Consider the following 14,890-nt stretch of genomic DNA (forward strand, 5'->3'; position numbering starts at 1 on the left):
TTAAGGCAGCTTTTTCCCTGTCCTCTTTTACCTTCATCAAGAGGTTCTTTATTTCCTCTTGGTTTTCTGCCATAATGGTGGTGTCATCTGCATATTCGTGCTCTGCATTCTTGTCATCACTTGATATTGTCAGTGTTTTTTATTTTAGCCATTCTGACTGGTGTGTAGTGGTATTTCGTCATTGTTTTAATCTGCATTATATATATATGTATATATGGATTTTTTATATATAAATAATGGCTTATGATTTTGAACATATTCTTAGGTTGTATTAGTTCCCAGTTGCTGCTGTAACAAATAACCATAAACTTAGTGGCTTAAAGCAACACAATTATTTTATAGTTCTTGGAGAGTCAGAAGTCTATAGTAGGTCTTGCTGGACTAAAATCAAGGTGTTAGCAGGGCTGTATTTCTTCTGAAGCATCCATTTTCTTTGATTTTTCAGCTTTTGAAGGCTATCTACAAGCCTTGGCATCTTCAAAGCCAGTAACATAGCATCTTCAGATCTTTCTATGACTCTAACCACCTCCTTTTCCTCCCTCTTCCAGTTTAAATAAGTTTTATGGTTATATTAGGCCTACCTAGATAATCTAAGATACTCTTAGATTACTCTATTTTAAGGTGAGCTGATTAGCAACGTATTTCATCAGCAACCTTAATTCCCCCTTTTCATGTAACATATTCATAGGTTCGAGGGCTTAGGATATGGACGCCTTTGGCAAGAGGAAGGGTGAGGAATTATTCTGCTGGTCACACATGTGCTTATTTACTCCTTGATGTAGTATTAATTAAAGTTACTTGCCAATTTTTAAAACAAGCTTTCTGGTTTCCTGCTGTTGAGTGTTGAGAGTTTACATGTGTTGAGAGCAAGTCCTTTGTTGGATTTGCAACTTAAAAATATTTATACCTTCTTTTTTCAAAGTTGTTCAACTTTATCTTTCATAAAGCAAAGGCTTTGAATTTTGATGAATACCAGTTTATTTTTTTCTTCCCATGGATGGTGCCTTTAATGTCATATCCAAGAACTCCTTGCCCAATCCCAGGTCACAAAACTTTCTTCTGTGTCTTCTTCTGAAAGAGTTACAATTTTATATTTTACCTTTAGATCTATGACCTCTTTTCAGTTAATTTTTATATAAAGTATAAGTTTTATGTGTAGGTTGAATTTTTTGTTTAAGGATGTCCAATTCTTTCAGCCATTTGTTGAAAAGTTGATCTTTTCTCCCTTGAATTGTTTTCAAAACTATCAGAAATTCATTGTCTGTCTCAGTGCGGGTCTATTTCTGGGCTCTCTCTTCTGATCTTTGTGCCAGTTCTTTCACCAATACTACATTGTCTTAGTTACTGTAGCTTTAAGCCTTAAAATCAGGTAGTTTGATCTCTCTAATTTTATTCTCCCTTTCAAACTCATTTTGACTATCATAGGCTAAGTCCTTTTGACCTTTCATATAAATTTTACAATATGTCCATATATACAGAAAATCTTGCTGGGACTTTTAATTTTGTTAATTCTATAAGTTGATTTGGAGGGAATTGATATATTTTATATGTGACGATATCAACCTATGAGCACTTCATGGCTAGGCATTTATTTAGATCTTCTTTGATTGCTTCATTAGTCCTTTTTTAATTTTCAGCATATATTTTAGTTAGACTTATACCTCTTTCAATATTTTGCAGCTATTATAAAGGGCATCATATTTTCTATTTCAGTTTCCAGTTGTGTATTACTAGTTTATTTTGGCTATTTTGTGAACTTGCTAAACTCACTTAATAGTTCTGAGAGTTTTTTAATTTTCTGCATAAAAAATCATGTTGTTTACAAATAAGGATGGCTTTAGTTTCTCCTTTTCTATTTGTAAACCACTTATTTATTTATGGCCTTATCATACTGGCAAGGATGTCCAATATGATGTTGAGCAGATATGGCAAGAATGGCTATTCTTAACTTACTGCCAATCTAAGGGGGAAAGCATTCAGTTTTACACCATTGAGTATGATGTTAGCTGTAGGTTTTTTGGTAAATGCTCTTTATCACCTTGAAGAATTTCTGTTCTATTCCTAATCTGCTGAGCATTATTCTCTTGAATGGATGCTTGATTTTATCCAATGCTTTTTCTATCTCAACTGATATGATCATGTGAAAGTTCTTTAAACTTTTATTTTAATGGATAACATTAATTGATTTTCAGATAATCAACCTTGTATTCCTGAGATAAACTCAACTAAATCATGATGTGTTATTCTTTATACAGATTACTGAATTTGATTTTCCAGTATATTGTTTGTGAGTTTTTAACATTTTTGTTCATGAGAGATAGTTGTCCATTTTGTCCTTTTTTATACCATCTTTGTCTGGTTTTGGTATCAGCATGATGCTGACCTCATACCATGAATTGGGAAGTCTGTTCACTTCTCTTCTGTTTAGTGGAAGAGAATGTGTTTAGTGGAACAGATTGATGTTACTTCTTCTTCATGGGCTTGGTGGTATTTACCAGTGAAATTCTTCGGACCTGGAGTTTTTGTTGTTCTTGTTGTTGTTTTTACTTAAGCTTTTCAACATAAGGGATAGAGTTACAGTAACTGTTTTAATTGATTTATTTTTATTTTCAAGTATGAGTGTATTTGAGGGAGTTTCTTTAAATGCTGGGTAATTTTTTTACCTAATTTCAGACACTGCAAATTTTATCTTCTTGGATACTAGATATTTTCATATTCCCATAAACATTCCTGACTTTCACTCTAGAACCAGTTACTTGTAATCGGTTTGATCCTTTTGGTTCTTAAAATTTGATAGATGGACCAAAGCTACATTTGGATTAGTGGTAACTACTGTGCCCTGCTACTGAGACAAGACTCTTCTGAATACTCAATGTTCCATGAATTATTTAATTTTCCAGCCTGACTGCTGGAATAATATATTCTCAGTCATAGAATTTGTGTTGGTTCTATTTTGTGTTTCCCTATTTGTGTAGTTCTTTTCCTGGCCTCAGGTTGCTTTTTCACACACATGTACTGATTAGTATATTGATCACTGCTGGACACCTAAAAGGAATGGTCTTAAATCTCCAGAGTTGTCTATGTATTACTCTCTCCTCTCTGGACACAGAGGGATAACCTGTCCTTCAAACTCTAGTCACCTTGATGTCTTTGGACCCTTAGCTTTTTCTCCTTAACTCAGGGAAGCCTCCAAGCTGTATCCAAGTTCCCACTTCCATGGATGGCGTGGAAAAGTCTTTCAAGGCAGAATTCTGGCTGGGCAATGTTAAGGTTCTTCTCTTGTTTTCCTCAATCCCAGAAATTGCTGTCCTTTTTTTGCTTAATATTCAGGGTCTTGAAAGTCAGTGTTTCATACAGTTTTTTTCTGACTTCTTGATTGTTTCAGACAGGAAGTTAAGCCTGAGCCCTGTTCCTTCATCTTGACAGGAAACAGTTTTGACCCTGGGTTCTTGATTCAGTTTTGCAATTATGTAGAAGTAGCCTGCTTTTGGCTCCCACTTTGGAAATGTTGTTAAGTGCTTTTGATTCCTTATCTCCTTACAGCTCCCACAGCAATTTGATTCCAAGAGGTTAAATACCGTGTTCCACTATTGTCTTGTCATCTTCTTCTAAGCTGCTGACATCCATGTTGCATATTTGATGTATTGCCTCTTTTGATGTTGGTTGGTACCTGTGTAGGCAAAGATAACTGTGATAGGGATACTACCTCTGTGAGAGAAAATATAAATGCTATTGACGGTGCAGTGCATTCTGACTTTATATATGTCTATATTCTGATGTGAACAATTGTTCCTCTTAGAATCAATTAAATATGATATTTTGACTCTAGTGACAATAGATCTTGGTAACTGATTAGAGGTAAAGGTGAATTCAAGGGTGTCTCCAAAGTGTTTGACCTGGGCACCTGTAGGGATGAAGTTGGTCAGCTGGAGAGAAGGCTACAGCTTGTCTGGTCTGTCCACTATGCATCCTCCATTGTGCAAGTGCTGATAAACAGTAGTGGGGGGAGGTTTTGAAAGACTCAAACCCTCAGTCTCACCTTAGTTTGTTGTATATATTTTAATAATAATAAAGTTGTCATGAAGAGAAGAAATAAGCCATTCAGATTTCCTCGAGATTGGCAGACTATTGGGAATTCCCTGGCAGTCCAGTGGTTAGGACTCCACACTACACTGCCAAGGGTGTGGGTTGGATCTCCCTGGTTGGGGAACTAAGATCCTGCATGCCATATGGTATGACTAAATATTTAAAAAAAAAAAAAAAAAGATTGACAAACTATTTTTTTACTTAAGTATAGTTGATTTACAATATAGTGTTAGTTTCTGGTATAGAGCAAAGTGATTCAGTTACACGTGTGTGTGTGTGTGCTGTGTGTGTGTGTGTGTGTGTGTGTGTGTGTGTGTGCTATGCTTAGCCGCTCAGTCGTGTCCAGCTCTTTGCGACCCTATGGACTGTAGCCCACCAGGCTCCTCTGTCCCTGGGGATTCTCCCAGCAAGAATACTGGAGTGGACTGCCATGCCCTCCTCCAGGGGATCTTCCCAACCCAGGGATTAAATCCAGGTCTCCCGCATTGCAGGTGGACTCTTTACATCTGAGCCACCAAGGAAGCCTATATATGTATGTATGTATATATATAATATACATATCATTTTACATATGTGTATATATATTCTTTTTCATATTCTCTTCTATTATGGTTTATTACTGTATTGAATGTAGTTCCCTGTGCTATACAGTAGGACCTTGCTGTTTATCTATTTTATACATAGTAGTTTGTATCTGCTAATCCCAAACTCCTAATTTATCCCTCCCCCATCCCCTTTCCCCTCTGTTAACCATAAATTTGTTTTCTACATCTATGAATCTGTTTCTGTTTTGTAAATAAGTTCATTTGTGTCATATTTTAGATTCCACATATAAGTGATCTCATATGATATTTGCCTTTCTCTGTCTGACTTACTTTGCTTAATATGATGATTTCGATATCCCTGCATATTGCTAAAAATGGCATTATTTCATTCTCTCTTATAGCAGTGTAGTATTGCATTGTTTTCATCTATATATTATACATCTTATTTATCCATTCATCTGTCAATGGACATTTAGGTTGCTTCCATCAACAATTATTTTTATCTGTAGCCAACTATATTAATAATGGCTCTTTCATTTAAAAAATAAGAAGAAGATTTTTTGTTGTTGTACATCTCAATTTTTATTTTTTTTTTAATTTTTATTTTTTTCATTTATTTTTATTAGTTGGAGGCTAATTACTTCACAACATTTCAGTGGGTTTTGTCATACATTGACATGAATCAGCTATGGAGTTACATGTATTCCCCATCCCGCTCCCCCCTCCCTAAAAAATAATAAGAAGATTAACTATCAGCTTCATAAGCTTACAGAGAAGAAAATTTAAAAGCATGAAACTTAAAAAAATAAAAAAATAAAATAAAAGCATGAAACTTACCAATGAGTCTAAAAATAAGACAAGCTCAGATACCAGGATAGGAAATCCTGTCTTTTAAAAAATTATTATTGTCTATTTTTCTGATACAGCAATGAATCACATGAATAAATCTATATATGACAAAATTAAAAACAAATATAAAATGTTTATTGAAAGATGTGAAATGTACATACATTTGTAGATTTTTGAGGAAATATTTTAGGTAAAATTCTTGAGAACAGTTTTTTGAGAAAGCACTTTTACATCCTATAAATGTGAAATGACAGAATTTATGATTCCCATGGAAAACTTGTCTCTTTAACTGAGAGAGATTATCTGATTTCTGAAGGAAGTCAGAATTGTTCATTAATAACCTAAAAATATGTTCTGATGGTTGGCATCATGGCTCTGTCAACAAAGCCAGAACAGATTAGAGCAGATTCATTTGATAATAGGGCAGTGTGCCTTTGTGGGAAAGTTATCCAAGAAATGCACGGCACAGTAAGAAAGAATGTAGCCACCTACCTTACTAGCCAAACCAACCAAATTAATTGTTGATGAGGCAGGTGATAAAACCAGCCTTCTCACACATTCTTCAGTGTCTTTTTTTAACAATTTTTAATTGAAGTATAGTTAATTTTCAGTGTTGTGTTAGTTTTATGTACATAGCAAGGTGATTCACTTATAGAGCAAAGTGATTCAGTTGTACAAACACATACATATATATGTATTCTTTTTCAGATTATTTTCCATTATAGATTATTGCAAGATATTGAATATAGCTCCCTGTGCTATGTAGTCCTTGTTGTTTATCTATTTTAAATATAGTAGTGTGTATATATATATATTAATCCCAAACTCCTAGTTTATCTCCCTCCGCTACCTGCTATCCCCTTTGGTAATTATAAGTGTGTTTTCTGTATCTGTAAGTCTGTTTCTATTTCATAAATAAGTTCATTTGTATTTTTTAAAGATTCCATATATAAGTGATATCACATGATGTTTGTCTGACTTCTTTCATTTAGTATGATAATCTCTGGGTTCATCCATATTGCTGCAAATGGCATTATTTCATTATTTTTTATGGCTAAGTAATAGTCCGTTGTGCATTGGAATCTTCTTTATCCATTCATCTATTGACAGGCATTTAGTTGGCTTCCATGTTTTAGCTATTGTAAATAGTGCTGTAGTGAACATTGAGTTAGTGGTGATTTGGTCACTAAGTCATGTCTGACTCTTATGACCCCACAGACTGTAGCCTGCCAGGCTTCTCTGTCCATGGGTTTCTCCAGGCAAGAATACTAGAGTGGGTTGCCATTTCCTTCTTCAAGAACATTGAGTTGCATGTATCTTTTTGAATTTTGGTTTTCATTGGATATATGCTCAGGAGTGGAATAGCTGGATCATATGGAAGCTCTATTTTTAGTTTTGTAAGGAACCTCCTTACTGTTCTCCATTGTGGCTGCACCAGTTTGCTTTCCCACAACAGTATAGGAGGATTCGCTTTCCTCCACTCCCTCTTCTCCAGCCTCTTAAACACCCCTCTGTGCACCATACTGTATTAGACAGCAAATAGAAGAATCTTCCAACCCATCCCTAATCGTTGAGAATTTATCATCAAATGAGACAGTTATTAGTACAACTCAAAGACTGGCTTTTTATCAATACATGGCAAATTATTTTTTTTTCCTATCTTGCTTTTTGCCAAATGAAGAGCACCATTTCTCAAAGTATATTCTGAGATGTATCAGCCAGTGTGAAAAGACGATACATAAAAAGTTCCCATGGGTAAACACATTGGGAACACACTAGTTAAACAGAGTGAAATGGAATTTTTTGGTTCAGGGATCTTAAGAAACTAATGTGCTTGGGAATTCCCATGACTGGAGTATGGTATGTGGTATTCCCCTGCATATTTTATCTTAGGTCCCTTTTGTAGGAACTGTAATGTAGGACTGATGGTTTGTCCTCTCTGTCACTAAATACATGCCTGATATGTGGGTTTTCCTAATGACTCAGCAGTAAAGACTTTGCCTGCAATGCAGGAGATGCGGCTTCTATCTCTGGGTTGGGAAGATCCCCTAAGGAAGGAAATGGCAACGCACTCCTGTATTTTTACCTGGGAAATCCCATGAACGGAGGAGCCTAGTATGCTTCAGTCCTTGGGGTCACAAAGACGCAGACACGACTTAGCAACTAAACAACATGAAGCCTAATACTAGGAGACACTCAAATAATATCTATGGAATAAAATAATGAATTTGGCAGTTGCCTGATGACCTCTTAGTTGTCTGCTCACCCTTTATAGCACCATAGGAGGATAAGTGAGGACTCTTCCTCCACCTGATGCTGGGTGCATTGCTGACTGTTCAAGCTGGCACCAGCCCGAGTTCTCCGTATTTCTCTTTGACATGGCAAGGGCAGAGGGCAATCTGGAGACACTCCATCTGGCCTGGTCTACTCTCTCCATCCTACCCTCTTCCCCCAACAACCTTCTAGGCTCTTCCCCATCTTCCTTGGGGAGTGTACAAAGGTGGCTGTGCCAGCCAAAAGCTTGGGTTAATTGGGTTAATGCCCCCGCATGTGGAAAGTGAGTCACTTCTCAACAGAAAAAGAGGGAGGCTGGTGCGCCATGTGGGGGTCAGAAGCCCACTGCTGAGCACTGCGGGGCCAGAGAGCTTTCCTTTTACTTGCACTTTACTTGACCTGTGGATAAACAAAGACTTTCTATTTCTAGAAAGCCCATTGTTTTAACTGCTTTGAGTTTCTTTTATAAGCTTAAAAACCCATGGCTTAATGCAAGATGTTTAAAGGTCTGTGGGCCCAGTCTCAACGTTTGTTTTCCTTTTCTGTATTCCCCTTACGTATTTTGTTCTTCTGTGCCACAAACTCTTAGCTATCCAAAATCCAGCCTTTTCTTTAACAGTGCCTGGCATTAAAAAACAACTAAAAGGTTGTAATGTGTGTAGAATGTTCAATATTGTAGAAAACTTGATAAATGTAACCTCTTAAGGAAGAAATTGAGAGCATATGATTCTTCTTTCTCATTCAGCTGGCTATGAGCTCTGGGCCTTGGAGCATTTAAAAACATCATCAAAGTAAACAGCATTTCAGTCCCTGTCCTTAAGGAGACTTGGAATAGACAGATAAAATGATATTTACAAAATACCTACTGTGTTCCAGACTATATGTCTGCTTAGTATACATATCTATAGTCATACTTACATCTGCTAACAGCAGTATTGTGAGTTAAAGTGTTGGTTTCACTGTTTTACAAACAAGGAAACTAAGAGTCGGAGAAGCTAGAGAATGTCTGAAATTCATTTGTTGAAATTAAATTCTCCCAAAGACAGGATGATAATGTTAAGGTTCAGAGAAATTGGCTAGCTTTGGGGATTCTTTTACTTAAATGAAATTCTTTCAGTGATAGATAGGATGGTAATGTATAATGCTGGAAAGATGTGAAACAGAGAATCCCACAGAGTTTCTGAATATGCTGATGAGTTTAAAAATACCTGTCTTTCTGTTGTCTTCTGAAATGCCCTCCTGATCTTTGACCTTCCGTTACTTACTATACTTCTCAGAAGCCTCATTTCTTTGTCATCAAATCAGAATGGTAGCATCCTCTTTGCCCCTATTATAAGTTTGGGGTGATGGAATAAATATTAAAGTTTAGGGGAAAGTGAAATTCTTCAGTGCCATGCAGATATAAAGGATTCATTTCACAAATAGAGTTCTAAATGAGCATGCCTGTGATGTGTTTGGGATACGTGTTATATTCCTCTAATTTTTTAGCAAATGTAGGTTTGGGGAGTGCTTCCACTGAATTGTGGCTCAGTTTTCAGATAGGATGACAATCGAATAATTTCTAAAATAATCTCTAATTCAGTCAATTTCTAAAAATTTTCAAAATCAAGAGGAAATGTTGGGGGGATGTTAATAAACATTTATGGGACACTCACAAAATATAGCATTAGCTGTAGATAGTGTGAAGGATATTAAAGGATGGAAAGCATGATTTCTGACCTAGAAAGTTGAAAAAATACAAGATAGTGTCTTCTTATCTGTGGTACTCATCCAACATACTCACTTTGCCCGAGGGAAATCCAGATCAGATTTTAATATAATAAAATCTTCTTTAGAGCATTATAAGTTATTTTCTTTTTGTAATTCTACACAATTGCTCCAGTTTAAAATATGAGGATGAAGGGTCAGCTTTTAAAATTAGAAATGAACACTTGTAAATTTGTTTTTCAATATGTCAAAATTCATGTATTTTTTTTCAAAGGCCAGATCCCCATGAATTAGCAAGTGACCAGCTTTTTCAACATATTTTATTTTGTAGAAAGTAGAAATTTTGATTCCCACATATTGGAGTTCATATTTTAAACACATTTTTAAAAGATTGTCATTTGGGGGTGTTTGTAAATCAGTGCCTTACATAAGACACAATCAGTAATTTTATATCAAATTATGTGCCTTAAGATTCTGCTTTGTTTCTCTCTAGTGGACAACACAGTGGTTGGTATTCCCTATGGAAGCAGACATATCCGTCTTGTCTTAAAAGGACCTGATCACCTGTGTAAGTAAACTCAGTTGTTGACTTTTGGATATTGGGAATTTTAGTCATTATTGTTCTGTTTTTTCCCCCCAGAAAAAATTAAGATTTAGGAATACAAATCTTAATTCTCTATCATAATATGATATTTTGAGTACTTCTATTTCTCTTTCAGTTGCCTAGGAGATAGCAGAAACCTCTCTGGTAATTACCTCTAACCACAGTCATCCTGAAAGATACAAAATTGATGCTTCCAATAGATTGTTCCTGAGTTAAGCACATGTTTATGATTTTGTGAATGTTATTTCTCATTCTTTCTGTTCTTCCTTTTCAGTCAATCTCAGTCTTTTCCTTGCCTCACCTCTTGTTTTTCTTCTTTCCAACCTTCCCTCCCTCTTCTTCATTCTTTTTAATTTCTACTGTCATGCTCCATTACGTCATCAACTCAAAGGAACATAAAAACTCCACACAATCTTAACCCAATGGCATTTAAAGAGAACTATGTGGTCTCATTAAGCACACCAGGTAGAAAAGATAATGCAAGACCCTAACATCTTGAAGATAGCTTTTGGAATTCAGGATTGAAGGGTAATCATAACCCCGAAGATCAAATGGTAGCAGGGTCCCACCAGAACCTGGGCAAGAATTGATCTTTAGTCATGCCAAAGTACATAGTTAGTACATCTTTAGTACATAGCCACATCTTTTTTTTTTTTTTTTTTTTTTTTTTGCCATGTAGTGTTGTTTAGACAGAGACTTGTAAATCACAAGCAGAAAATTATAGGCTATAAACCCGGGAGAGAATAGGAGAGGATATGCCAGCATTCTCTGCAAAATTCACTTCCACTGAAAGACTTCTCTTCAGTTGGTCCCTTGAGCGTTTCTGATCTCCTCTGCTGTGACTGTTCCTAGCTTCCTCCAGAGCCATCTATCATCTTCTGCTCCCTCTTCCCTCCCACACACTTGCCTAAGAAGCCAATTTAGGTAGCAAGCATTATCTTTTGGCAATTGGATTATAAATGAAATCATTCCAGAAAGACAAACAAGAGGGAGACAAATTGGAGCCTGTGAAAGTTCAGAGAGCCTACTGAAGTCTTTCTAAAAATAAAACTAATTGCATTTCATGGGAAAGGTGGGATGAGAGGTCATGTGACATAAAGGAATAAGTAAGGTACAGTCCAGGCAAAGTCAAAAGTTTCTGGGAAACCACCTTATATGGATTCAAGTCCTTTTTTAACCCTGAACAACTCCCCAAAATATATTGTTCACATGTCCAAGGATGATATATGTTTGTACACTATTACCATTCAAATGATTTGTTTTTCCCCTTGAGAACTGGACAGAATTAACTGCTGGTATAACAACCTCAGTCAAAAAAAGTATTTTTCTGTGCAATGAGGGGCTAAAATAAAAAGTCTAGACCAGTCCATCACCAAATGGGGGACTTATTCCTCATTGCAGAAGAGAGGACCCACCCAAAGGAATAGATGTAAGAGGAAAATTCATTTTTATAAATGTAGTGGCATCCCAGACTTCCTAATTATATGATTACTAAGAAGCTGAAGAATTGGCTTTGTTTGGTTTAATTACTCTAGAGATTGGATAGGTGAAGATTCAGATGATAATCATAAATGATGAAAAGCAAAACAGAATCTGCTTTTTCTGCCAACAGGCATACCATTGATAGCATATGTATAACTAAGGAATTTTTGGTATTTGGAATATAACTCAGTAAAATAAATGTGTGAATAAACGTTGCCCTGTTTTTCTTGCAACCCTTTTATCCTTCAGTCCCAGAAGGTGGCCCAATATGAGTCCAGTTGTAAATATTTAGGGGGCTTCCCTGGTGGCTCAGATGGTAAAGAATCTGCCTGTAATGCAGGAGACCCAGGTTCAATCCCTGAGTCAAAAAGATCCCCTGGAGAAGGGAATGGCTACTCACTGCAGTATTCTTACCTGGAGAATTCCACAGAAAGAGGAGTCTAGCGGGCTACAGTCCATGGAATCGCAAAGAGTTGGACACAACTAAGTGACTAACACACACTCCAGGACATGAGTAGATAGTCTTTCCAGGCCCAGCCCATCTTTAGTCACAAGTATCTTGGGAAAGATAGCTGGGAGGCCTGGTGATGAAATTGAATCAGATACTCAGGCTTAGATCTTCATGAGTTTTCTGAAACTAAGTTAATTTAAGTACTGGAGATCCCTCCACAAATTAGCGAAGGCAGCTGGAGGAGGGAAAGGCTCGGGAGAAGAGACACAGAGCTATTGCTTTCCCCTGGTGATAACCACTATGCGTGTCCCACTCCATGTTGTCTGCATGTGCCTTATGTTCTTCTACGAGGTCCTCCCCGCACCGGTGCCTGGGTGGAAGGCCAGACCTACTCCTAGAGAAGCGCTGCTTGCCTTCATCTGGGACAGGGGCATTAACTGGACACCATTTTCTACCCACTGCTATTCCTCCTGGTGGGAAACCTGAAGTAGGCAACATCTAGAGTAATTTAGTGTAACTATACTGGATATCTTAGTGCCTCCAGAGACCTCAAAACTGTCCTTAACTCCAAAACCTCAATCTACAGAACATACAAGAGGGGAGTCATTCTGACTAAATGACTAGGGGACCCAGATCCATACCCTGCCAGGGGTTGTTTCTGCTAAACAACTCTGCCAAAAGCAAGGGTCTTTGTGCAAGTTTTAAAACCATTGTTAGACTTAGTCTATCCATGTTTCTAGTGGAGGTCATGGAATTCCAGTTGAGCTATTACAAATCCTAAAAGATGATGCTGTGAAAGTGCTGCACTCCATATGCCAGCAAATTTGGAAAACTCAGCAGTGGCCACAGGACTGGAAAAGGTCAGTTTTCATTCCAATCCCATAGAAAGGCAATGCCAAAGAATGCTCAAACTACCGTACAGTTGCACTCACCTCACATGCTAGCAAAGTAATGCTCAAACTTCTCCAAGCTATGTTTCAACAGTATGTGAACCGTGAACTTCCAGATGTTCAAGGTAGATTTAGAAAAGGCAGAGGAACCAGAGACCAAATTGCCAACATCCATTGAATCATTGAAAAAGCAAGAGATTTCCCAAAAAACATCTATTCTGCTTTATTGACTACGCCAAAGCCTTTGACTGTGTGCATCACAGCAAACTGAGGAAAATTCTTCAAGAGATGGGAATACCAGACCACCTGACCTGACTCGTGAGAAATCTGTATGCAGGTCAGGAAGCAACGGTTAGAACTGGACATGGAACAACAGACTGGTTCCAAATCAGGAAAGCAGTGTGTCAAGGCTGTATATTGTCACCCTGCTTATTTAACTTGTATGCAAAGTACATCATGAGAAACACTGGACTGGATGAAGCACAAGCTGGAATCAAGATTGCTGGGAGAAATATCAATAACTTCAGATACGCAGATGACACCACCCTTATGGCAGAAAGCGAAGAAAAACTAAAGAGCCTCTTGATGAAAGTGAAAGAGGAGAGTGAAAAAGTTGGTTTAAAACTCAACTTTCAGAAAACTAAGATCATGGCATCTGGTCCCATCACTTCATGGCAAATAGATGGGGAAACAGTGGAGATAGTGACAGACTTTATTTTTCTGGGCTCCAAAATTACTGCAGATGGTCACTGCAGCCATGAAATTAAAGATGCATACTCCTTGGAAGAAAAGTTATGACCAACCTAGACAGCATATAAAAAGCAGAGACATTACGTTGCCAACAAAGGTCCATCTAGCCAAAGCTATGATTTTTCGAGTAGTCATGTATGGATATGAGAGTTGGACTATAAGGAAAGCTGAGCACTGAAGAATTTGATGCTTTTGAACTGTTGTGTTGGTGAAGTCTCTTGAGAGTCCCTTGGACAGCACGGGGCTCCAACTAGTGCATCCTAAAGGAAATCAGTCCTGAATATTCATTTGAAGGACTGATGCTGAAGCTGAAACTTCAATACTTTGGCTACCTGATGTGAAGAACTGACTCATTGGAAAAGATTTTGATGCTGGGAAAGATTGAAGGTGGGAGGAGAAGGGGACAACAGAGGATGAGATGGTTGGATGGCATCACCGACTCAATGGACATGAGTTTGAGTCTACTCTGGGAGTTGGTGATGGACAGGGAGGCCTGGCCTGCTGCAGTCCATTGGAGTCTCAAAGAGTCAGACACAACTGAGTGACTGAACTGACTGAACTGAACCATGTTTCTTCATGCAGCAGGCAATTATTCTAAAATACTCAATCACATGAGAATTTAACCTGCTTTGAAATATATATCAAAATTACCCTCCTCCCCAGCATGCTCTGATTTCCTAAAACAAAAGATGCTGCCTAGGCTTTGTCACTGGGCAAATTCAGATTGGAATGCTCCAGGGATCCAGAAGTTCTTCTCTCCATCCTAAGTTCTTACAAGATGCCATATAAGTACCCAAGACTGAATTTAAAAAGGATTTTAAAAAGAAAGAAAAGTAAAGAGGATAGTTAGTTTTCTGTCTTTAAGCCACTGTAGTTTTGTTTTGTTTTTTTTTTCATTTTGAACAATAGCCCATGTGCAATAAGTAACCAGAAAGTATCAATAACTGCAAGGTAACACGAATATCAAATTACCCAGTGAGTGCTTAAGGAACTCAGAGAGGTACCCTGGGTCTCATAGAGAAAAAAGAAAACTACTGGGTAAATTCTAGACTGAGGGCTGTAAAGACTGAAATCAGTAAGATATATGGGGGATGAGATGGTTTAGTCCAAAGAATATGGTTGTGGTAAATTAGGGTACCCAAATGAAGTCATCCAGGGAATTGGAGATTTTTTGACAGGGATCCCTGAATTCTTGGTTAATAAGTTTTAAAATAATTTCATTTGCTGCATCAATTCCTATGTGATCCAGCAG

The 14,890-nt window shown here is 37.3% G+C and overlaps 1 protein-coding gene across 5 annotated transcripts in view; it reads left to right on the plus strand.

Annotated features, from left to right (window-relative positions):
* ADAMTSL1 (ADAMTS like 1) overlaps positions 1-14,890 on the plus strand; it is a 1,044,920-nt gene that overhangs the window by 750,635 nt on the left and 279,395 nt on the right. For all 5 annotated transcript variants that reach the window (XM_070480552.1, XM_070480554.1, XM_070480555.1 and 2 more), the window contains one exon: positions 9,955-10,029. In XM_070480552.1, the coding sequence (XP_070336653.1) occupies positions 9,955-10,029 (75 nt within the window). The remainder of the gene's footprint in view (positions 1-9,954; positions 10,030-14,890) is intronic.

The sequence above is a fragment of the Odocoileus virginianus genome, chromosome 18 (assembly GCF_023699985.2).
Source record: "Odocoileus virginianus isolate 20LAN1187 ecotype Illinois chromosome 18, Ovbor_1.2, whole genome shotgun sequence".
In the NCBI taxonomy this organism is placed as follows: Eukaryota; Metazoa; Chordata; class Mammalia; order Artiodactyla; family Cervidae; genus Odocoileus; species Odocoileus virginianus.